The sequence below is a fragment of the Falco biarmicus genome, chromosome 6, assembly GCF_023638135.1.
Source record: "Falco biarmicus isolate bFalBia1 chromosome 6, bFalBia1.pri, whole genome shotgun sequence".
NCBI lineage: Eukaryota > Metazoa > Chordata > Aves > Falconiformes > Falconidae > Falco > Falco biarmicus.
The window spans coordinates 39,027,067-39,046,747 of NC_079293.1; the positions used below are offsets into that span (position 1 = coordinate 39,027,067).

Below are 19,681 nucleotides of genomic sequence, written 5' to 3' on the forward strand. Positions count from 1 at the left end.
CAGCATTTTTTTTAAATTTGTTATTTTTGTTAGCTACCTTTTTGAAGACGAACTACCATGCTTAGAGAAAATAAGAAATGAACTCTAACATAGAGAACCCAGGAGCCAGAGCCTTTTAAGTAGATGCCTATATCACTTGCACACCTATTTGGCAGTATTAGGTATACAGCTGGACTCAATGACCTTAAAGGTCTTTCCAACCTAAATAATTCTGTGACTCTATATATACATTTGTTCACATGCCCACAAATGAAAGAAATAGAAAGCTGCTTTCAACATTGCAAGTTTTTTTCTAACTGCTTGTCTTTATTTTGTCTGATGGTCTGGCTTATCACGGTACTACCTGAGGCTATTTGCAGTGTTCTGCAGAATAATTTCCACATTCAGCTCTAATAAACGTGATGCATTGATTGTGGGAGCTGGACTGGAGTGAAAATGAGCAGCTCTAAATGAAAGAATTCCTGTAATATTTCAATTTCAAAAGAAAACAGAGCCAAAGGACTGGCCTTGAATGAGATACTCCAGAGGAAAAGGGACTGGTGCTCTAAGTCCCTCCACCTTTCTGCTTTTATGTTCCATATTGAAATACTTGTCCCTGCTCACTGGGTTGGGCAAGCTGGACTAAATGCTAGATTTACCCTTTCCGATATCAGTGACCTCCAGGAATCCTTTTCTCTCTTGGGATTATTCAGAGCAACCTCAGATCTGCTCTTACACATCCGCCAACATTAGCTCCAAGGAGCTCTAAGACCTCCAGGTGCACTCTTTTTCCCAAAGAGTGTGATGCTACTGGGACTGTCTGGGTATCCGTAGAGCTGGTACAGCAGGCTGTATAGCAGGTTGTGATGCTTTACACTGGGGAAATCATAAATCTTCCAACTCCTTCTTGTCACTTTTGGCCTAAGTGACCATAGGACAGGATCTGGCCCTTCCACTGTATTGTCATGGGGGGCTACAGAAAAGCACAACGTAGATGGATTTTCAGAAGAGTAGTTCTACATCACTGAATATACAAGTCAACCAGCCAGAACAGGAACAGCAACTCCTTTTATAAGTGGTTGATATTTTATTGAGGTGAGTCATTAATTTAACATCAGCACTCAAAACTGGAACAACAAACATTTGATCAAATGTAACACGGTTAAAGTAAGACATGTCAGACATGATTAACAGAATGGTAAACAAGGATTTATTTTATTGCTATCAGCTACAGCTCATAAAGCTGGCAGTAGAGATTAGCTACGTATTGGATTTAGACTTGCAACAGGTCAAACTTTCTCACATTTTTAGTGTCATATTTGTTCAGATTGACTTATTGTTAAGACAAACCTGGTGACAAACGCTTTCCATTCTTAATCTGGACATCTGCCACTGCATCAGAACTCCTGTTTTCCACATCCTCTAGGATTTTCTAGGTTAATTTTATCTGACCTCTGTTATGCTATTGTTATGTTTCTTTAATATTTGATCTGAATTAGCTCATGAATGCTAGTGTAACAGGTCACACTGTTGCAGTTCTCACTATAAATTCTGATTAAATGGCATGAATGTATGTGACAGACGCATTTTTAAACTGCTGCCCAGTTTTTACAGTAAAGCAAATTCCTCTGTGAAAGCACATTTTGTGGTGCCTAGGTGGCCTTTGAAAGGGCTACAGAATAATTTATTTTAGAAAAACTCATGAATCTGATTTGAATTGCATGTTGAAGAGTTGGCACAGCTCATAGCCTGTTACGAGATGATCAATGAAGGTGGAGTTTGAGATTTTCCTTTACGGTCCAGCTGACTTTCAGTCCCATTACATAGAGTCTAGGGTCTCTCCTTTTCTGCTTCTTTCTAATCATGGGATTCTGTATCAAGACTTTACATCTATGAAAATATTAACTGAAAAGAAAAAAATGGAGAGATGAAGAGTTGGGGGGTTGTGGCTTAGTTTTTGGGCTTGTTTGGGTGGGTTTTTTCTGTATTCCTCTGATACCTCCAGTCCTCATCTTTGCAATCAAAATACAAGTCAAGTGCATATGTCTTAATGTAATAAGGATCACTGGGGCAGTGGCAGGTTTTCTCCTTCTGTGTTTGTGGCTCAGTAACTCATCACAGAGAAATGAAGCTCTGCATCTTGGAAAGGTTTTCAGCGAAGTCCGTTCTGGACTGTGAGACTCCTCAAGACCACCTTCTCTCATGATGATTGGTGATTGTTTCAAGCTTAGTTCTTTAGGGAACAATTTCATGGCTTTCCTAAGGAAAAGGTACAGTCCTCCATCATTTGAAAAGTTTAGGGAAGTATGTACCATGGAGAGGCTAGGTATGCTTGAACATGACTTGGAGCTAGACAGGAAGGTGGATTTAATTGCCCTTTGATGTCTTATCTAGCCCTTTAACTTTGCTGAAAACATAGATGTAAAGATCCGTTTTAATTCAACACAATTAGTGCTTATTGAACTCTTGGAGACAGATGGATCATTATAACAGATAAGCTATCATCTTTGTACTATATTTGCTCATTTAATCCTAATTTTACTGTCACTCACGGAGAACTTGGGAGGCTTATCTAGTCACAGCAGCAGTATCATATGCATTTCAGAGTGCTGTGAGCCAGCCTGGCCCTGAGCTGAACCCAGGATTTTGCCTTACAATGACCATCCAACTAACTGTTAACTTGTTCTCCATGGACAGAAACAGCAGGGTCAGAGAAAAGAAATGGATCGGGCACAGGTGTTTAGTGCTGATCTCTATACAGTTCAAGAAAAGAGTCCCTGATGCCCTCATTTTGTTCTCCCATCACGTACACAGATCCCTCACATCAATTTGCAGGCAGTCAGCAAACAGCGTTGTTGAGGCAATACATGAATGGTGATTTATTTTATACCTTGGTAATACAAAGACCTCAGAGAACAAGAGGCAAGGTCTTTTGGAGAGCTTCTGTACTACTTTGGCAGCTATGATAGACAGGACTGCTGCAACTGACAGCATAGAAACTTTCAGCAACTGCATTAAAATGATCCTCCACCAAGAGCCCCCTTATCACAAAACGTCAGAATGGGTTAGTGTCTTCTAGAAGCCCAGTGCAAAACAGGTATTTTTTTAAGCAAGATTTTTCCTACAAGAGTGGCATGATAACCAGGAACAAACCACCAAGTTGTTTCATCTGATTTTAAAAAGACTCAAAACAGAAATTAATTAGCTGCTTCCTTCCAAGTTGTGTATGAAGTCTAGATATCGCAGTGATGAAGTCATTAGAATTGCAGACGGAAATGTATAAATCAGACCTTCATTTCAGAGCGCTGTCAGAGCTGTTCCCTCAGTCTTTGGATTGGGGCTTGGTTATTGTCTCTATCACTGAAGTGTTCACCTGTTGAAGCAGTCATTTCCCACTTGTTTTCCATCTTTCACTGTCTTCAAACAGATGCAGCCAGGCATAGTGTCTGGTTTGGACGAAGGCAGCGAACACAGTGGAAACAATATAAGCAGTGTAAAAAAGCCCCCTGTTACGATGCTGCACATGCTCCTGCCCAACACAGCAGTTCTGATAGCGTGTGACCACCGCACACATAGGCAATGGATGCAATCCTGGAAAACATGAGTGTTGCCAGAGAATTACCATCCTCCCCCTATCCTTTCCCAGATGCCCTTCCCATGTTCCAGGGTGCCATTCTTCAGCACAAGTGCTGAATTTGTGTCACAGTGCCTACTAAATGCCTTAGAGCAGTAAGACATTTCCAAAAACTTTCGTGTATTTTTCACCTTGGGAAGTGGGAATTTAGGATTTTGTTACTGGGTGAAAACAACTATACAAACGAGACTCTTACAGAGATTAAGTTCATGACACAATTTAAGTTTGGGCATAAAAACTGTCAGATTGTCTACAGTTCACTTAGTGCTACTTATACACCAGAATTTAAACCTAAGGTGGCTGGTGCTCCAGCCACATAGAAGTTCCAAAAACATGAAAGGTTTTGGAAATGCCTTACTGCTCTAAGGCATTTACCAGGCACTGTGACACAAATCCAATAGATCCTTTGTTAAATGAACAGACTGTCTTTCATGATCAAGGTTGGGATTCATAGGAAGGAGATTAGATGTCCAGCTCCTTCTGAGTTTTACCTGCTTACTACCCTTGCATCCTCTTTTCTCCCTAAGACAAGCAGACCCAAAATGAGTTGACCTCAGTTCATGTCAGTCATTGACTCTGAGAAAGCAGAATCTGGTTCCTGATTTTTTTGTTACTGTTTCTTTTTTCCAGGTCATGCATAAAAAATTTCTGGGTTTTCATTGAAAATGAAAAATGAAATCCCTTTTTGCAGACTGCAGTCAGAGGAGTGGGCTATAAACAGTAGTTTTTGTTTAGATGACAGGCTAAATTGGAACTAGAGCAAATAACATGCTAGAAAATGAACCGTCAAATACAGCTGAGGGAAGGAGTGGGAAGAAAGTGGGCTCAAGTTCTATTTCCTTCAATATTAATCAGAGATCAAACTAAATTGAAAATGTGAATTATTCAATTGCAGATTTTACCAACAGGAAAAATTTATCCCAAGGTCTGAATTCTGCAAGCTTTTCTATTATTTGCAGGCAATAACACTGAGTCATTAATCTAGGAGAGAACAAGCATTTTAGAAGGTAGTTCATCCTTTTGTCTGCTTATTGAATTTTCCATGACAGGTGTATGAATCAAAGAGTTTATTTTCACACTATGAGTGCATCACTGTGGAGGGTAGCATCTTTCTTTTTCTAGAAGGTGTCTAAGGAATAATTCAGTTCTTCATCAAAGAAACTGAGTTGAGGAAATTACTAAATAGTTTTCAATTAAATAATTTTCTTTTTCTTGATATTTGCCAGGCACACATACAGGGCATTTATATTTCTGGGATTTTTTAGGACTGCATTTTTTTTAATGATTATGAAAAAATAACTGCTTATAAATAACAAGAGGCAGACACATGTTGCAGTATTTTGTTACTGGTCTCCCTGGTGTATTACTTGAGTCCCAGCTGAGAAGGTGTTCAGATGTGGCTCATATTAGGGATCTGGTAACATACATTAAGAAAAGGTCTTTGGGCCCTGGGGGAAATCAGTTATTGGGGAAAAAAAAAAAAATATATGTGCCAAATCAGAAAAGAAGTTGATAGAAGCTCATGGTTTCTCAAACTGCTATAGAACTGTGTTCTAGTTAATCCATAGGCACTTATTAATCTAAAGGTACTGATTATCAAAGTCTCAGAAGGATGTGAGGGGTTGATAAGTAGACAGAAGGACGGATATGTATCCAGGTGTGAATATCTAAATCAGTACTTTAACACCTTGAAGTTCAGCCCCCTCATTCTGTGGATTATGCACTTCTGACAGCCGCTGGATCTGACAGCTGTGTGTGATGCACAGTGATTCCTGATACCTGTCAGTTACATTTTTCTGTGATAGGTCAATGCTGTGGCCATTATAAAATATTGGGTGTGGGATGTGGGGTGGTTATTCTTTACTAGGAAAGAGAAAGACACATTCTCAAGAAAAACCGCTGAGGACTAAGGAATGCATTTCTCCTTTATAAATGTAGAAGGAGTGTGGAATTAAAAAAAAATAAATATCTTCAGCTGGTTATACTTCTGCAAATAACACACATATGGTGATATTAAGCACCCAGATTGAAATTTATATCCTTCAGTTAGCACGAACGTATCCAGTCTCTTTTGAATGTCTAATACGATGCTCCAAAATAATAATTTGGATATGAAAACTGGGATTTAAACTGGGACAGCTGGGACCCTATTCCTATTAAAATAAGTGGTGGAATGTCCAATGACTTCTGGATGCAGAGCCAGGGTTACCATGATTTGGGATGTAGATAACACTTTAAACTTCACCAGAACTTAAGGGACAGCCTGATAGATATAGTCAAAGACAAGATTTGAAACTTAACTTGCTATATCATTTGCCACTCTGGTTTGTTTCTGTTGGAAGAGATCAAGGTGATCCAGCAGCCTCAAATAATTTTGGGAGCACAGTAAGAGATAATGCTAATAAATTTCTAAAATTAGAAATATTCTTGGAAAATCCAGAAGGATCTCAAGTCCTCCAAGAGATTTTTATCGCTGTGTGTATAGAAAAGACTGGCTGTGATTCTTACCATTTCCTTACATCAGCTTGTGTCATGCTGTGTTTTGTAGTTTACAGGATGTGGGTTTTTAAAGGAAGAAGCGTTCTGCTTGCAGCAATGCTTCGTGTTTAACTGTGTTGGGCTGCCCTGTGGTTTAGCGTGCCTCAGTGAATTGCCTTTGGTTGTAGTGGTTCATTCAGGGAACTGGAGCCAATGTGGGATGGGAAAGCCCATAGATGACACTACTCTTCTTGTGCTTGTTCCTCAAAGATTTCATTTAGTTCCCCGATTCAAGAACTTGGGGGGGAAAAAGGTTTTCGGCAGTTTACCTTTTGCTGTTCCTAGCTGTCTAGTTAGAAACACCAGAAATAATTTTTATCACAAGTGGAGAAGGAAATGGAAAAGGGAGTCATCTAGGCTGCGCTTGGAGGAGGTACCTTTCACTCACAAGCAGCTTCTTTGTTTCCACCCCCTCCCAGCAAGCAAATTTGTGATTACACATCTTAGGTGGTGTGTGACTCATGATGAATCTCAAATCCCTCCCTAGTAGTGGAGGATGTGGGTTAGGGATTCAAAATACAAATGCAGCTCCAACAGCATTTAAGAAACTACAGATGGGGGGAGGAATTAAGAGGCCAGAGAGAATATGGTTACAATAATCAAAAGAGAGTGCAGTTCCCAAATGATGTATGACTCCAAAACATTTTCCAGTTTTTGGACCTCACAGGATGAGGGGTGCATTTAATTCAAGGAGGAAGCATGTGCATGTGACCATATTACTTTCTGCAGTAGAAGGACTGTGGTTGTGAATTAAGACAAATAAAGAGGAGCTTAAAAAAATATAGCTTTCTCAAGGTGAAATCCTAGCAACAGAAAAACCTTCAGTAGGTGCTGAGATCTCTTTAAACTTCTGTGCAGAAAGAAAAAGATATATGTTAATTACTAGGTTGATACTTTTCAGTTGATGAGTGACACTTCCTGCTTACGATTGCAATTGGCTTTTAATTATTTGGAAGACTTTCCATTGTGGCTCATGCTCACAGCAATTATTCATCTCTTTTTCTCTCAGAAGATATGGAGCAGTTTTACGCAAGCAGGAACTTTTTATGGTGAAATGGCCATTAATTATTGCAGTTGCTTCCAGCCTCACCATTCCACTTTTCCAAGGAATCATAGATTCAGCCACAAACATATGCTTTATGCGAATGATAATACTATGCTACAAAATGTCCTGCCTCAAGAACCTTTACTTATCTATGCAAAATCAAATTCAAATTATGTTGATATGTATATCTTTTAGGTTTGACCACATGCTTTATATTACAGAAGTTAATTCAACACAAAACCCACAGTTAAAAAGAATCTTCCTGCATGAAAAGAACTGGACAGGCATGTACTAATCTCCATAAAATGTTTTGAAAAATCAGCTCATAATGAAGTTGTTTTAAGAGAAAATACATATTAAAAATAGTCATAAAATTGAGCTCCCCAGCTCTTATCATGATTTGAAAGTTTAGATGAAACTTTATATTTGTGCTTGGACATGTTAATTACTGGCCGCTGTCTGTGGCAACTAATTCAGACCTTTGAAACCTGAGAGCAAAAGCATTGCTAGAAAGGGAATGCAGTCTAGGGACTGAAACATGGAGCAGGGATTCCAGCTGGAGCTCTGTTCACCATGCTGCCATCAGCATCATGATAATTTTTCGCCATTTTTCAAGCAGATATGATGCAATGATCACAGAAATCAATAGGTCTTTCCATTAACCCCTGTAGGCTCTGGATCGGATCCAGACGTGCTGCACCTCAGTGTGTCTGTCTCCCAGTGTGTGTGTGAGTGTGTGTGTGAATGCTAGCAAAGGAGCACAGCGTAGCAATTTCTTAAAGATTGCTAAGCATGAGTAGAGGCCACAAAGTCCCTTGCCATAAAAGCAGTGCATCAGCATGCATTTACAGTGTTACTTATGTGATCCCCTACATGCGCCCTCACTCGCCAGCACAAGCTCACACACTAGCAGTGTTTACCTGTTATGTACCTTCCTCTCTTCCTTACGGTTTTCTTCGATTTTGCTGCTCTGCTCAAGCCACATTTAAGCCTTCAACAAGTTTCCCAACCCATCCACAGTGCTTTCTTCCTAACATCTTTTGATGGGAATTTCATCTAATCCTCAGCTGTGAGCCCCTTCCCTTTCACCAGATACGCCAAAAGAAAAGTCTCTTGTTTAGGTTGTAAACACCAGGCAGCCAGGCCTGTTGCTCAGTTCAGTCTGGCAGGGTGTCAAACATATTGCTAGTTCTTGAAAAATTATAAATGCTAAAACAGTCACCACTTCCTGGTGGTTCTTTGTCCTGATTGCCATCGCTGCGCTGCTGAAGTCACCCACACACAGTTGCACGTTCCAGTCCTGCCCTGAAGACCAGTGAATTTCCAGATGCCCCAGATGAAATATTGTGCCAGTCTATGGGCTAATTTTTTACCAGAAACATCTGTGTTTACATTGTGGATGCCAGTAACTAAAAAGTGCAGGAACCATCCAGAGCACAGATTTTAAGTCATCCCATCAATCAGGAGCCAGAGCTGTGGCTATGTCGTCCTTTTTTGTCAGTCCTGTAAGTATGGCACAGAGCTGAGAGGGGACATCCTAAACAAAATGGGGGAGCCTATCTGCAGATGCTGAAGGTGCACTGCTTGTCATTGATGGAGATCTGTTCTTCTCCTTGTAGAAACTCTACAGGAAAGAAATCAAGCCGCCTTTCAAGCCCGCAGTGGGACGGCCAGAAGATACCTTTCATTTTGATCCAGAGTTCACATCTCGGACCCCTACAGGTTAGTAAGGTGGTACATGGGTAATGCATCTTTTCAGTGAGTAAATTCATTCTTCCCCTCCCCATTTCAATGGAGTCTAAAAGTCTGATCACCTGTGGGTTTAATTGGTTTTGCAATATCCAGCAGGAAGAAAAGGCTGTTTTGCATTTCCAAGGAAAGAAGCTCACAAGCATTTTACCGACTTCACATCAATTTGTCTTCATGAAGGACATTTTTACAGGAAAAATGACTATTGATTTGCTGTTATATTATTGTTGCTTACATTAGCTGAATTTAACTATTTTAAATTACCTTGGCTTCAAAGAACTTTGCATCTCTGCAAGTTAGTATATGATATATATTCCATAGATGTTTTCTTTAATTATGAAATCCTATAGACTATGGACTGTTGGAAGTTAGTTTGTGGTTAACAGTAATGAAGAATCATCAAGTTCTCAGATCAGCAGAGTTATGCCATCAGGAAGTTTGGGCCACAGTATTTAGAAAATCCTTCTATTCAGAATGTTGTTCCTATACTTTCTGGTTCCTAACAGGAATATCACACTTTGTGCACTATATATATGAAGGCGATTGTTGCACAAAACACCATCTTTCCACTCTTTTAGTTGAAAGCAACAATACCAGTAACTTCACCGTGGTAATCCCAGTTACAATGTCACCTCTTGCTAGACATGGATAAGCTACATTACATTTCTGCCTGAGATATTCCTGTGTAAAGTACCTACGTATACATTCTAAAATGTAAAAAATTAATTAGCTGTTGTTTGTAAAAGACTTTGAAGATGGTAAGCACTGTAAATATCACGTACTATTGTTGCAATAACCAAGTATAAGGTCTCAAGCTTCAACCTTCAAATTGCCCCAGAACTGTTGCAGTGAGAGTAAAAAATCTGTGCTTTCATTACAAAACTGACTGCATTATAGCACATCAATCAGAGCTGAGATTTCCTGTAGTTTTCATTCAGGCTTATCACAACCTTCAGCCTTTTTCTTAAAACTAGCCCAAACTTCTATCCAAAGCCTGGCTCAAACTTCCTTTCATGGGGTATGAAATAGTGGTATCTACTCAAAATCTTTTCTCAGTATTGTTTTCTAGTTTTTTTGGCAAGGCTGTGGCAACTTTCACAAGCTATAAAAATATTACACTCTGGTTATTTAGGTCCTACTGAAACATCCACCTGTCTCCAGTATGTTTTGATATTTCTGTCCCACTGCATGAAAACAAATGGTCTTTGGATACCAGCTATTTCACACGTTTGATTTTAGCATTAATTCAGATTTCAGAGGAACTCATTTTCTGTTAATATTGGAGACTGCAATTTAGTCTGATCTTGAGAGAAGTGCGGGCTGGTACTGCCCTGGAAAGTCTCAGAGAAGCATTAAGAGTCTGGATTGCTTTGGAAGTTCACACTGATAGGTTGTCCTGGCATGCAAGCCCTTGTACTCCATGCATGTATTGATGCCCTGGGTTATATTTTACACTGTACATGTTACTACTGTTGCCTAATTCAATTTGATGTTACATGCAAGACACTGACTTCAAAAGTTTGTCTTGGGGTGGTGGCTGGGGTGGGAGACGGCCTGCCTCAATTCTGCTTTTTTTCCTGCTATTACGGCGAGTGCCTGAGAATCAAACCCCGTCTTTTCAAAATAGGTTTAGTTGGAAGCGTGAATACCTTTACACTTCCAGAGTGATAGAAAAGCCCTTGCAGACTGGCAGCATATTTTTCAGCCCCTGACTCTTGACTGGTTGGGTCAACCAGAAAAGGAAAGCATCACAAGAGTGTTTAATACTGGCTCATATTGCCTGTGGAATCAAACAAGAGCCTTTCTTTTTTTATTTTTTTATGTCATGACATAGGCCCCATACGAATTTACCCTGTTACTAAGAATGTGTATCCAGACAGAAAGCACTCTAATAATTCCTGTTTCATGATGATAATGCAGTTGTGTTTTAATGAATCTGTCAGAAAGATATTACCAAGGAGGTGGCCCAGATGTATACAGTCATTTTACACTGTCTTTATGAATGAGTTCTCCTGCCTGGAAAAAGGTTTATGTCAAAGTTTTGGATCCAGTGACTTGCCATATCAGAAAGTTTCTTTAGCTTGGAGGTTGAAACATATTTCTGTAGATTCCTAACCTCAGCTCTGAGTGAACCAAAGATGTGGTTTCTGACAGTGGCAGTTCACCTCTATGGGTATAGTTTCACATCACTTTTTCTCAGGGATTCATCTGAGTTGGAGTCACTTTTTCTGGCCGCTTGTTTCACAAGTCCTCCATTGTTACATCTCATTTGTGCTGACTTGCCTCCTGACAGGGAACAGGAGACTGAAACAATCCAGGTTATAAATGGTGATTTGAACAAGGATCAAACCAAGATCGTTCTGGTGACACAACTTAGATTTAAGTCCACAAATATTTGTACTGTTGTAAGTGATGGGGCAGCACGCTGTAACTGGCGGGGATGTTTACACTGGCTTTACTACTGAGAAAAAATATGTAAAATTGCACCTGAAGTATCTAAATTTCCTCCTCTGCAAATAAGATAAAATGTTTGCAAACCCCAGTAAAGCATGCTGAAGTAGATTACTTAGGACTTATGAAGCCTTTGAAAATCCTGTAAAGTTAGATGCTCTAGTGGGACAAAACATTATGACTTTCACAGGGAGAAAGATAACCATTGTACAAGATTAGTGTTTGTAAGTGGATCTAATTCAGACATATGAAATGATTATGGATTTATCAAGACTAGGAAAATTATTTAGGTTTCATTGCTATCAGTTAATTAACATGATTTAAACATAATTTTGCACTTAGCACAGGTGGTTTAACATTTAATTCATATGATGGGCATATCAGTTTGTGGTGATGAATATTTAATACTGAACACCAAATTATCAGTAGTTCTTCTACAGTGTTTGATGAAGAGATTGGCAGTGAATTATGAAGGAACAGTTCTTTTTAAATAGACATGACCTAGCGCTTACATTTTAGAGCCAGATCACAGCTTTTCTGAAGTTCGGAAGTGTTCAGATTTGAATTATTGTCATTCCTTCTTTAAAGCAAACATTCTTTTCTCTTCATTAATCCCTCTTGGAAAATCACTGCTGTATATACGCCACTGCAAGAAGTACCCAGTGATGCAAGAAGTCTGGTGTGATTCATCCATGTATTTGCAAAGAGAGTGCCCATCAATACACTGAGATAAACAAATGGCTCGCATCATTTTACCAAAAGACAAGTTTCTCCATGTACTTCGCAGTGAGGTCTGACTTGCTGTGCTTATTTCTGACTCCTGTCAAAGCTGAGGCAGCTTTGTAATGAGACATAGAATTAGCTACAGTCTCAGTTTTGTTCATTTCTGAGCAGATAATTTGTTTTAACCATATTCTGGCTTCAGATGTTCTGTTCGTTTGACCAGTAGATTTATACAGGGAGTGTCCACACAAGGAAATACATTCTCATATATTTTCAGGACCTCAAGCAATACTCAGTCTTCCATGCCATTGCCCTACACACTAACGGATGGTGCTGATGATGTGGGCAGCCAAGCCAGGTCCAGTGGGGGGGATGTATTTACATCAGTGAAACTGAGTTTTTACACACCTCCTACAAGGAGATAGCTTTCTAAAGGAAGTTTAGCTCTGTAACTTTGCCGTGGTAAATGACACGTTGCACTGGAGGAAATGTGAAGGGGAAGGGAGAAAAAAAACAAACCTCAAAAAAAAAGAACAAATAAAAAGTGTACAGATTTTAGTACTTTAGATTTTATACTACCTACCCAGCTACCAAGGAATGGTTTGCAATCTGACTCTTTCTGGCTTTTGAAAATGCCTGGGACAAAACATACACTGGGGAGAAAGATCTCTTTAAAGCTTTTCAGAATTTTAAGTGAAACACAACTCTTCTCTTCTTGCTTTGTCATGCTGTTTCTCTCACTGAGTGGTGGTGCAGGTACTGGGAATTGCTCTCTAGTTATTTCATTCCAAAGGTAGAATAATTCAGGGCTTTTTGAACTCCAGCTGTGCCTCCCCTGGATTTTTCATGTCAGAGGAAGGAATGAGGAGGAAATCTCCATGAAGGTTAGTTAAAACCATCCCAGTCATTTTGTTCACCTGAGGACAAGTCAACCAGTGTCTTCCCTGGAGTAAGTCCCAGCTCCTAAAGCTGCTCCAGAAGATCCCTGTGAAGCCACAAACCACCACTATTGGAGCACTGTGCTTTTACACTTGCTTCAGGTCCTGTCTTCTCTACATGCTCCTGACCCACACAACATACCACGTTTCTCAGAAAGCACTTTAGCCTTTGTAATTTCTGTAGTCAAATTGTGCTGCAAAAGACAGATGTAGCAGCTGCAGCTTTCTTCCACCCCCTGGTGAACCTCTGCTAAGCCAAACGGGTGGCCTGCATTGAGTCATCCATCTTTCTCCTGCCCTCGTTATCCTGTGCTTTCTCTCTCTGTGTGGACTCCTCGCACAGGCAGTGCTTTGCCTAAGAATGAACATGTACTGTGAAAAAAACCTTTATATCCAAGGTAAGAGATCTTTGCAAACAATATCCCTGCACTGTTCAGATCCAGAGGAAAGGGATGGAGAAGGCACACCAAAGCCTTTATATGGAAGTTGAGTTATATTTACGTGTGTCTGCCAGTTTGGCAGGATCAGCTGTTGACTGACAGGGGTAACTGTCTGTTGCAGGTGCTGTACAGTGTTCTTTATGATCTTTATAAGGCCATTTTCTTTCTTCTTCTACAGATTCCCCAGGTGTTCCTCCAAGTGCCAATGCTCATAATCTCTTCAGAGGGTTCAGCTTCGTTGCCTCTAACTTGGTGCAGGAGCCTGCACAACAAGATGTGCACAAAATCACCGTTCACCCAATTGTGCAGGTACTGATGCTGATGTTACACTTCACATTTGGTGGGCAGATACATATGTGCATAGTATATTTAAACTGCCTCAGCATTCTCACTGATATTTCACAGCTACCCAGTGTAGGTAGAAGGCGTTTACGTGCAGCATGTAGGAGATGGAAAAAGAGAATGTTTTCCCAGAGGCTTTTGTCTGTAAGTTCATGTTCTCCACAGGCTTTACAAAAGAAATAAGAATTGCACCTTATCACAACTGAAATGAAAAGTACTTCTGAATACCTGAAACACTATTCCAGTTTTGCATACAGGTCAGGTAATGAAGTGTTTTTTTCCATAAGCGCATGTCTTCTCAATGGTTTTGTCTCGGATTATGTGGTACAGTCTGTGTTGGCAAAGGAGCTTAATGCACTACTGCTGTAGGCTCCCACAGACCCCAAACCCGGGTTCCTGGGTGGAAGAGGCCAAGGTGTTCCTGTTGCCCTTGTACCCACAGCCTGGGAGCCTGGGTGTACTCACGTAACCCAGAGAAGCTTGACGGGGGAAGTACACTTGCCAGACATTTGGTTCTTTGCTGCCATTCCCCTGCAGCATGATCTCCAGTTATTGTAATTTAAACCAGAAATAAATTGCTACAAATGGCTCAATACACCAGGGGAACACTGAATCGAGAGAAAGAACTGGACTACTCAAAGATGCAGCAATTTTCCCACAAGGAAAAAATTCCTCTCCTGTCCACAGCCAGAAGTATACATGCCTCAAGGGGAGAGTTCCTGCCTGTGGTTTTCATAGGTACTCATAGTTTTCATCCTTATTTTAAGAATTCACAGTGGAATATGTCATATTCTTAAAGATTCTCTTATGCAACACTATGTGAAATGTTACCCAAGCAATTACATCCCAGAAATTTCATAAATATTCCTGTTGCTTGCTTTGTAAAAGTGTATTGAATGTTAACACATGAATGCCTTACAATCTAGAAGGTTCTGTGTGGACTTTTCTAGTGCAGTTACATTTTTAGACAGAAGATCCTAGAGGATTTTTAGAGCTGCTGGTCATTTCTTGAATCCTGGGATGGAATTTGCAGCAAGGCATCAGATTTGGGTTTCACCATCTAACCAGTCCACCTGCCCAGACATTTTCCAAAGGGCATGTGTACTAATGATGCCATAGTTCATTCTACAGCCTTCAATAAATAAAATTAGAAATTTTGAAGTATTTTGCTACTGTTTTCACTAGTAATATATTTTCTTAAATTAGATTGGCTTAAAATAGTAACCTCTCTCACACAGAAATCATAATTAAACATACCCTGGACAAGAACTCCAGTGGTCTAGAGGCACACCACATATGTGGGTATCTGTTTTGAAGACTGTGGAGCTATTAGTAGTTTCTAAGTTATCTAGTGACTCGGTATTAGAAATATATTGTCTGGGCTTGTGAGGGGATTTGGGCCTACAGTTGATTGTGAATTTCTAACAGGAGGTGATTGTCTGCATTCCATAAGTAGTTCAGAAAATCACTGCTTTTTTGCCATTGCTTCTACATAGACAACTCCATCTTACAGACTGGAAAAGGTAAAAAGAGAGGGGACATGCTTGTTTAAGTAAAAAGCTTCAGATTTTTGTAACTGGGCTTAGAAAAACTGCTAAGGACAAGAGTAGTCTGTGAAGGAGATGAGATCAAGCCCTTCCTTTATTAAGACGAGGCTAGTCCTTGCTTTTACATACCTACATCCTGATTGCCTTGTTTCCTTTGGTTTTCCCTATAGCAGTTACATGGGAACAACATCCACTTTACAGATGGATACGAGGTCAAGGAGGACATAGGAATTGGCTCCTATTCAGTGTGCAAGAGATGTGTTCATAAAGCTACAGAAACAGAGTTTGCAGTGAAGGTAAGAAAGTCTTGTGGTAAATTCCAGAAATGTGGTTGAGACTGCTCTGCCAGCCTGGGCAGCACTACGGTCAGTGGATATTTTGCGGGCTGATTTCATGGTGGGTGTTGCTTGGGGTTTTTTCTCTTTTGGAAGATGACAAGTTTAATAAGCCTTATATTATTTCTCACACTTTAATCTCATCAAGTAAAATTCCTGGATGGAAAAAAACTTTACAGTCTCACATGGAAATCTTGTTAATCTCATGTTCCTTGCAAACGATGGGATTTTTAACAGATCCTACACTGAATCATCATAAATAAACAAAATAACATATAAAATTATTGCAACATTGAAATAGCTTTTTATTCTTTTTCAGGTTACTTAGTTCTGATATTTTTTGTTGTAATTAGACAGATTTGTCAGTGAAAACCATGATCACCTTCAAAACCACTTTGCTACACAAAGGAGCAAAAGGCAATCTTCAGCAGAGAGTTAAAATATTCATTTGGTGGAATTTAGCTGGATATTAAAGACAAGTCAGTGAGCTACAGACTTGGTCAAGCAACAAAATATGTAACAGAGCTACCACAGCAGCAGAGGCCAGGAGGCTGCTAGGATATAGGTGTGACGGAACTTTTTCTAATAGGGAAGAACTTTGGTAGGACTGCTTCGGAAGGTCATGCTCAGAGGACTAAGTCACGGTCTCTGTTAAATGCTATTGAATAAACAGTATGCAACTATTACCGTGTATGTGGCAAATGGTTGTGAGGTTACAGCTCGCAGGGAGAGTTCCAAACATCCAATTTTCTTTATGAAAAAGATGTAGCAACTAAAACATTCATAAGTTAGAGAAGCATTTCATGTTTTTGTTCTTACACCAAAAAAAGAGACAAGCTTGAATTAAATGAGGAATTAGTATAATGAATTTGAAAAGACATGAACAGTTAGGTCAGATCCTTTCATTCTGTATGATCTCATGGGAATAGATTCCTTAAGTGAGCATAAGACAGAAAGTAGCTCCTTGAAATTAGTACACAGAGAAATTTATTACCATACTTGCAGTAAATGAGGGATTCCAACCAACTGGCACTCTACTTTTTATATTTTAAAAGTTTAGAAAGGATATGTAAACATAGCTTATAAATGAGATTGTGTCTTGGCTATCAAATGAGATGATGGGAACTTAATGAAGATCTAAACTGCAGACCATAACATAAATGAGATACAGGTAGTCAGAAGAATAATACTAAACCTTTTATTCAGTCTTATTTTCCACTACAAGACATGATAATGCAGTATCCATGAAAGTCCATGAAAGTTTTAGAGCCTCTACGTGGTGGCCACAGAAACCTGGAAACCATTAATAACTGACAATCTCTTGATGTCGCTGCTCAAATAACAGTTGACTTTTCCAGGCTACAGCATACTGAGGAGCCTGGGCCTACCAGCAGGTCTGTGGCTTGCTCACGAACAAACTAGAATTTTCATTTCTAATGAATGGGAAAATTAGAGTTTTCCAGTGGCCAGGACATTTGTCAAGAGATGGCATTATGTTATAGTAAGTATGGCTTCTCTGTGTCATGATGGAATAACACACTTTGCTCATAAGAAGGACGTATCGATATGTTTATTGACATAGAACAGCGATTTAACAAGTCTTCATAGTAAATGCAACAGTAGTTTAACAAGATTCAATGGCAAGTTACACTTAATTATTTACTGCATAGAGGACAAGGTCAGACAAAACAGTCTTGGAGACCCTCCCATTGAGTCATGAGTTTCAGAAAGGACCCCTTTGCATTCTAAACGTCTTCTCAGAGAGGAGTCTAGATACAGATGGATTCAGATTTAGTCCCAGATTTTGTCAATGGTTTGTGTCTAAAGGATTACAGAATCACAGAATGGCCAGGGTTGGAAGGGACCTCTGGAGATCATCCAGTCCAACCCCCTGCTAAAGCAGGTTCTCCTAGAGCAGGTTGCACAGAGTTGTGTCCAGGTGGGTTTTGAATGTCTCCAGAGAAGGAGACTCCACAGCCTCTCTGGGCAGCCTGTTCCAGTGCTCTGTCACTCTCAAGGTAAAGAAGTTCTTCCTCAGACTCAGATGGAACTTCTTGTGTTTCAGTTTGTGCCCGTTGCCCCTTGTCCTGTCGCTGGGCACCACCGAAATGAGCCTGGCCCCATCCTCTTGACACTCACCCTTAAGACATTTATAGACATTGGTAAGATCCCTTTTCACTCTTCTCTTGTCCAGGCTGAACAGGCCCAACTCTCTCAGCTTTTCTTCATAAGGGAGATGCTCCAGTCCCCTGATCATCTTCACAGCCCTCCACTGGACCCTCACAGTAGTTCCCTGTCTCTCTTGAACTGGGCAGCCCAGAACTGGACCCAGCACTCCAGATGGGGCCTCACCAGGGCAGAGTAGAGGGGGACGATCACCTCCCTCGACCTGCTGGCCATGCTCCTCCTGATGCACCCCAGGATCCCATTGGCCTTCTTGGCCCCCAGGGCACACTGCTGGCTCATGGGCAATTTCCTGCCCACCAGCACTCCCAGGTCATTCTCAGCAGAGCTGCCTTCCAGCAAGTCATCCCCCAGCCTGTACTGGTGCGTGGGCTTGTTCCTCCCCAGCTGCAGGACCCTACACTTGCCTTTCCTGAACTTCATTAGGTTCCTCTCTGCCCAACTCTCCAGCCTGGCCAGGTCTCACTGAATGGCAGCGCAGCCTCCTGGTGTGTCAGCCACTCCTGCTGGCTTTGTATCATCAGCAAACTTGCTGAGAGTGCACCTTGTCCCCTCATCCAGGTCATTGATCAGTAAGCTGAACAGGACTGGTGTTCAATTATATGACTGATCATATGTGCAGATTATATGTGCACAATCAATCCTTTATACCACTTAGCTAAGATTTCAAACTTCAGCTTGCTGTTAATCAGTTACCCAGAATCTGTTGCAGCAAGGAATCTCTTAGCCTCAAGGAGTAACCCTTACAGGCATCCCTACTCAAGGGGAGATCCTGGTGTGCTGCCATGCAGGAGAGCTCCATGGACCCTGGGCTGTCTGATACTTATGGAGTAAGATGATTGATGTATAGTCATATTTGCATACCAGCCATATTTCAGTTGGTGCATGCTCAACTAGTTCTCAACTTCTGAGCAAGATTTATGGTCCTTAGCTATTGTGTTACCTGTCTCCCCAAGTCCAACTTCAGCCAGATGCAGCCATCATGACCACCGCTGGTGGCTAGTGGCTGTTATTTATGTAGAAAAGGCAGGGGAGAAGCACACAGCCACACTGTAATTAAATTACATCTGTGATGAACAAAATGTATGTTGAAGTAATAACTTTTATTTGTATCAAGTATTGCTGACGGTTTTATCAGTTTAATACAGCCAGCATGAAACCAAAACAGAAAGACCTTGGTCTTCAGAGCTTTCTGAGTGACTGAACCGAAGAGGTTCCAGCAACTCCTCAGCAGCTGGGGGTCTGGAGTACCTCAGAGGATCCAGAGCAAACTCAACATATGGAGACCTCAAAACTCCAAAAGAATTTTAACACCTTGATGCTAGGTTTATGCTCTTTCCCATTTTTATTAATCTTTCCACTTTTAGTTTTTTCTTCCTCCACATCTTATGACTCTCTTCTTGTATTGCCAATATGTCTTCACATGTCTTTATTTTGACCATCAGTTTAGGCAACACATGCAGCATCTCAGTTTCTGACACAGTGTGAGTCATATGTGTAGCACAGATTTTGGGGTTGGAGACAAGACGGTTGGTGGGTTTCTGTTTGTACTGTCTTCCCAGCATATTGAGCGCTGCCTCTTTGGTTATTACTCCTATCAATATATCAGTTCTACTTTTCCTTCAATTTTATTTTTATTTCGTATTAAGATTATATAATTTTGCTATCAAAGTAGCTCATTTTTATAAAGATTGCACAATGCCACCCATTTCAAGTAATAAGATAGTACAGGAGTTGCAACTGATATTATCATAATTATATATCAGTCCCTTTAAC

General features: G+C 40.4%; 1 protein-coding gene across 3 annotated transcripts in view; it reads left to right on the plus strand.

Annotated features, from left to right (window-relative positions):
• The window catches only part of RPS6KA2 (ribosomal protein S6 kinase A2), a 321,508-nt gene that overhangs the window by 269,418 nt on the left and 32,409 nt on the right, over nucleotides 1-19,681 (plus strand). For all 3 annotated transcript variants that reach the window (XM_056344105.1, XM_056344107.1, XM_056344106.1), the window contains 3 exons: nucleotides 8,816-8,918; nucleotides 13,676-13,806; nucleotides 15,557-15,682. In XM_056344105.1, coding sequence (XP_056200080.1) covers nucleotides 8,816-8,918; nucleotides 13,676-13,806; nucleotides 15,557-15,682 — 360 coding nt within the window. The remainder of the gene's footprint in view (nucleotides 1-8,815; nucleotides 8,919-13,675; nucleotides 13,807-15,556; nucleotides 15,683-19,681) is intronic.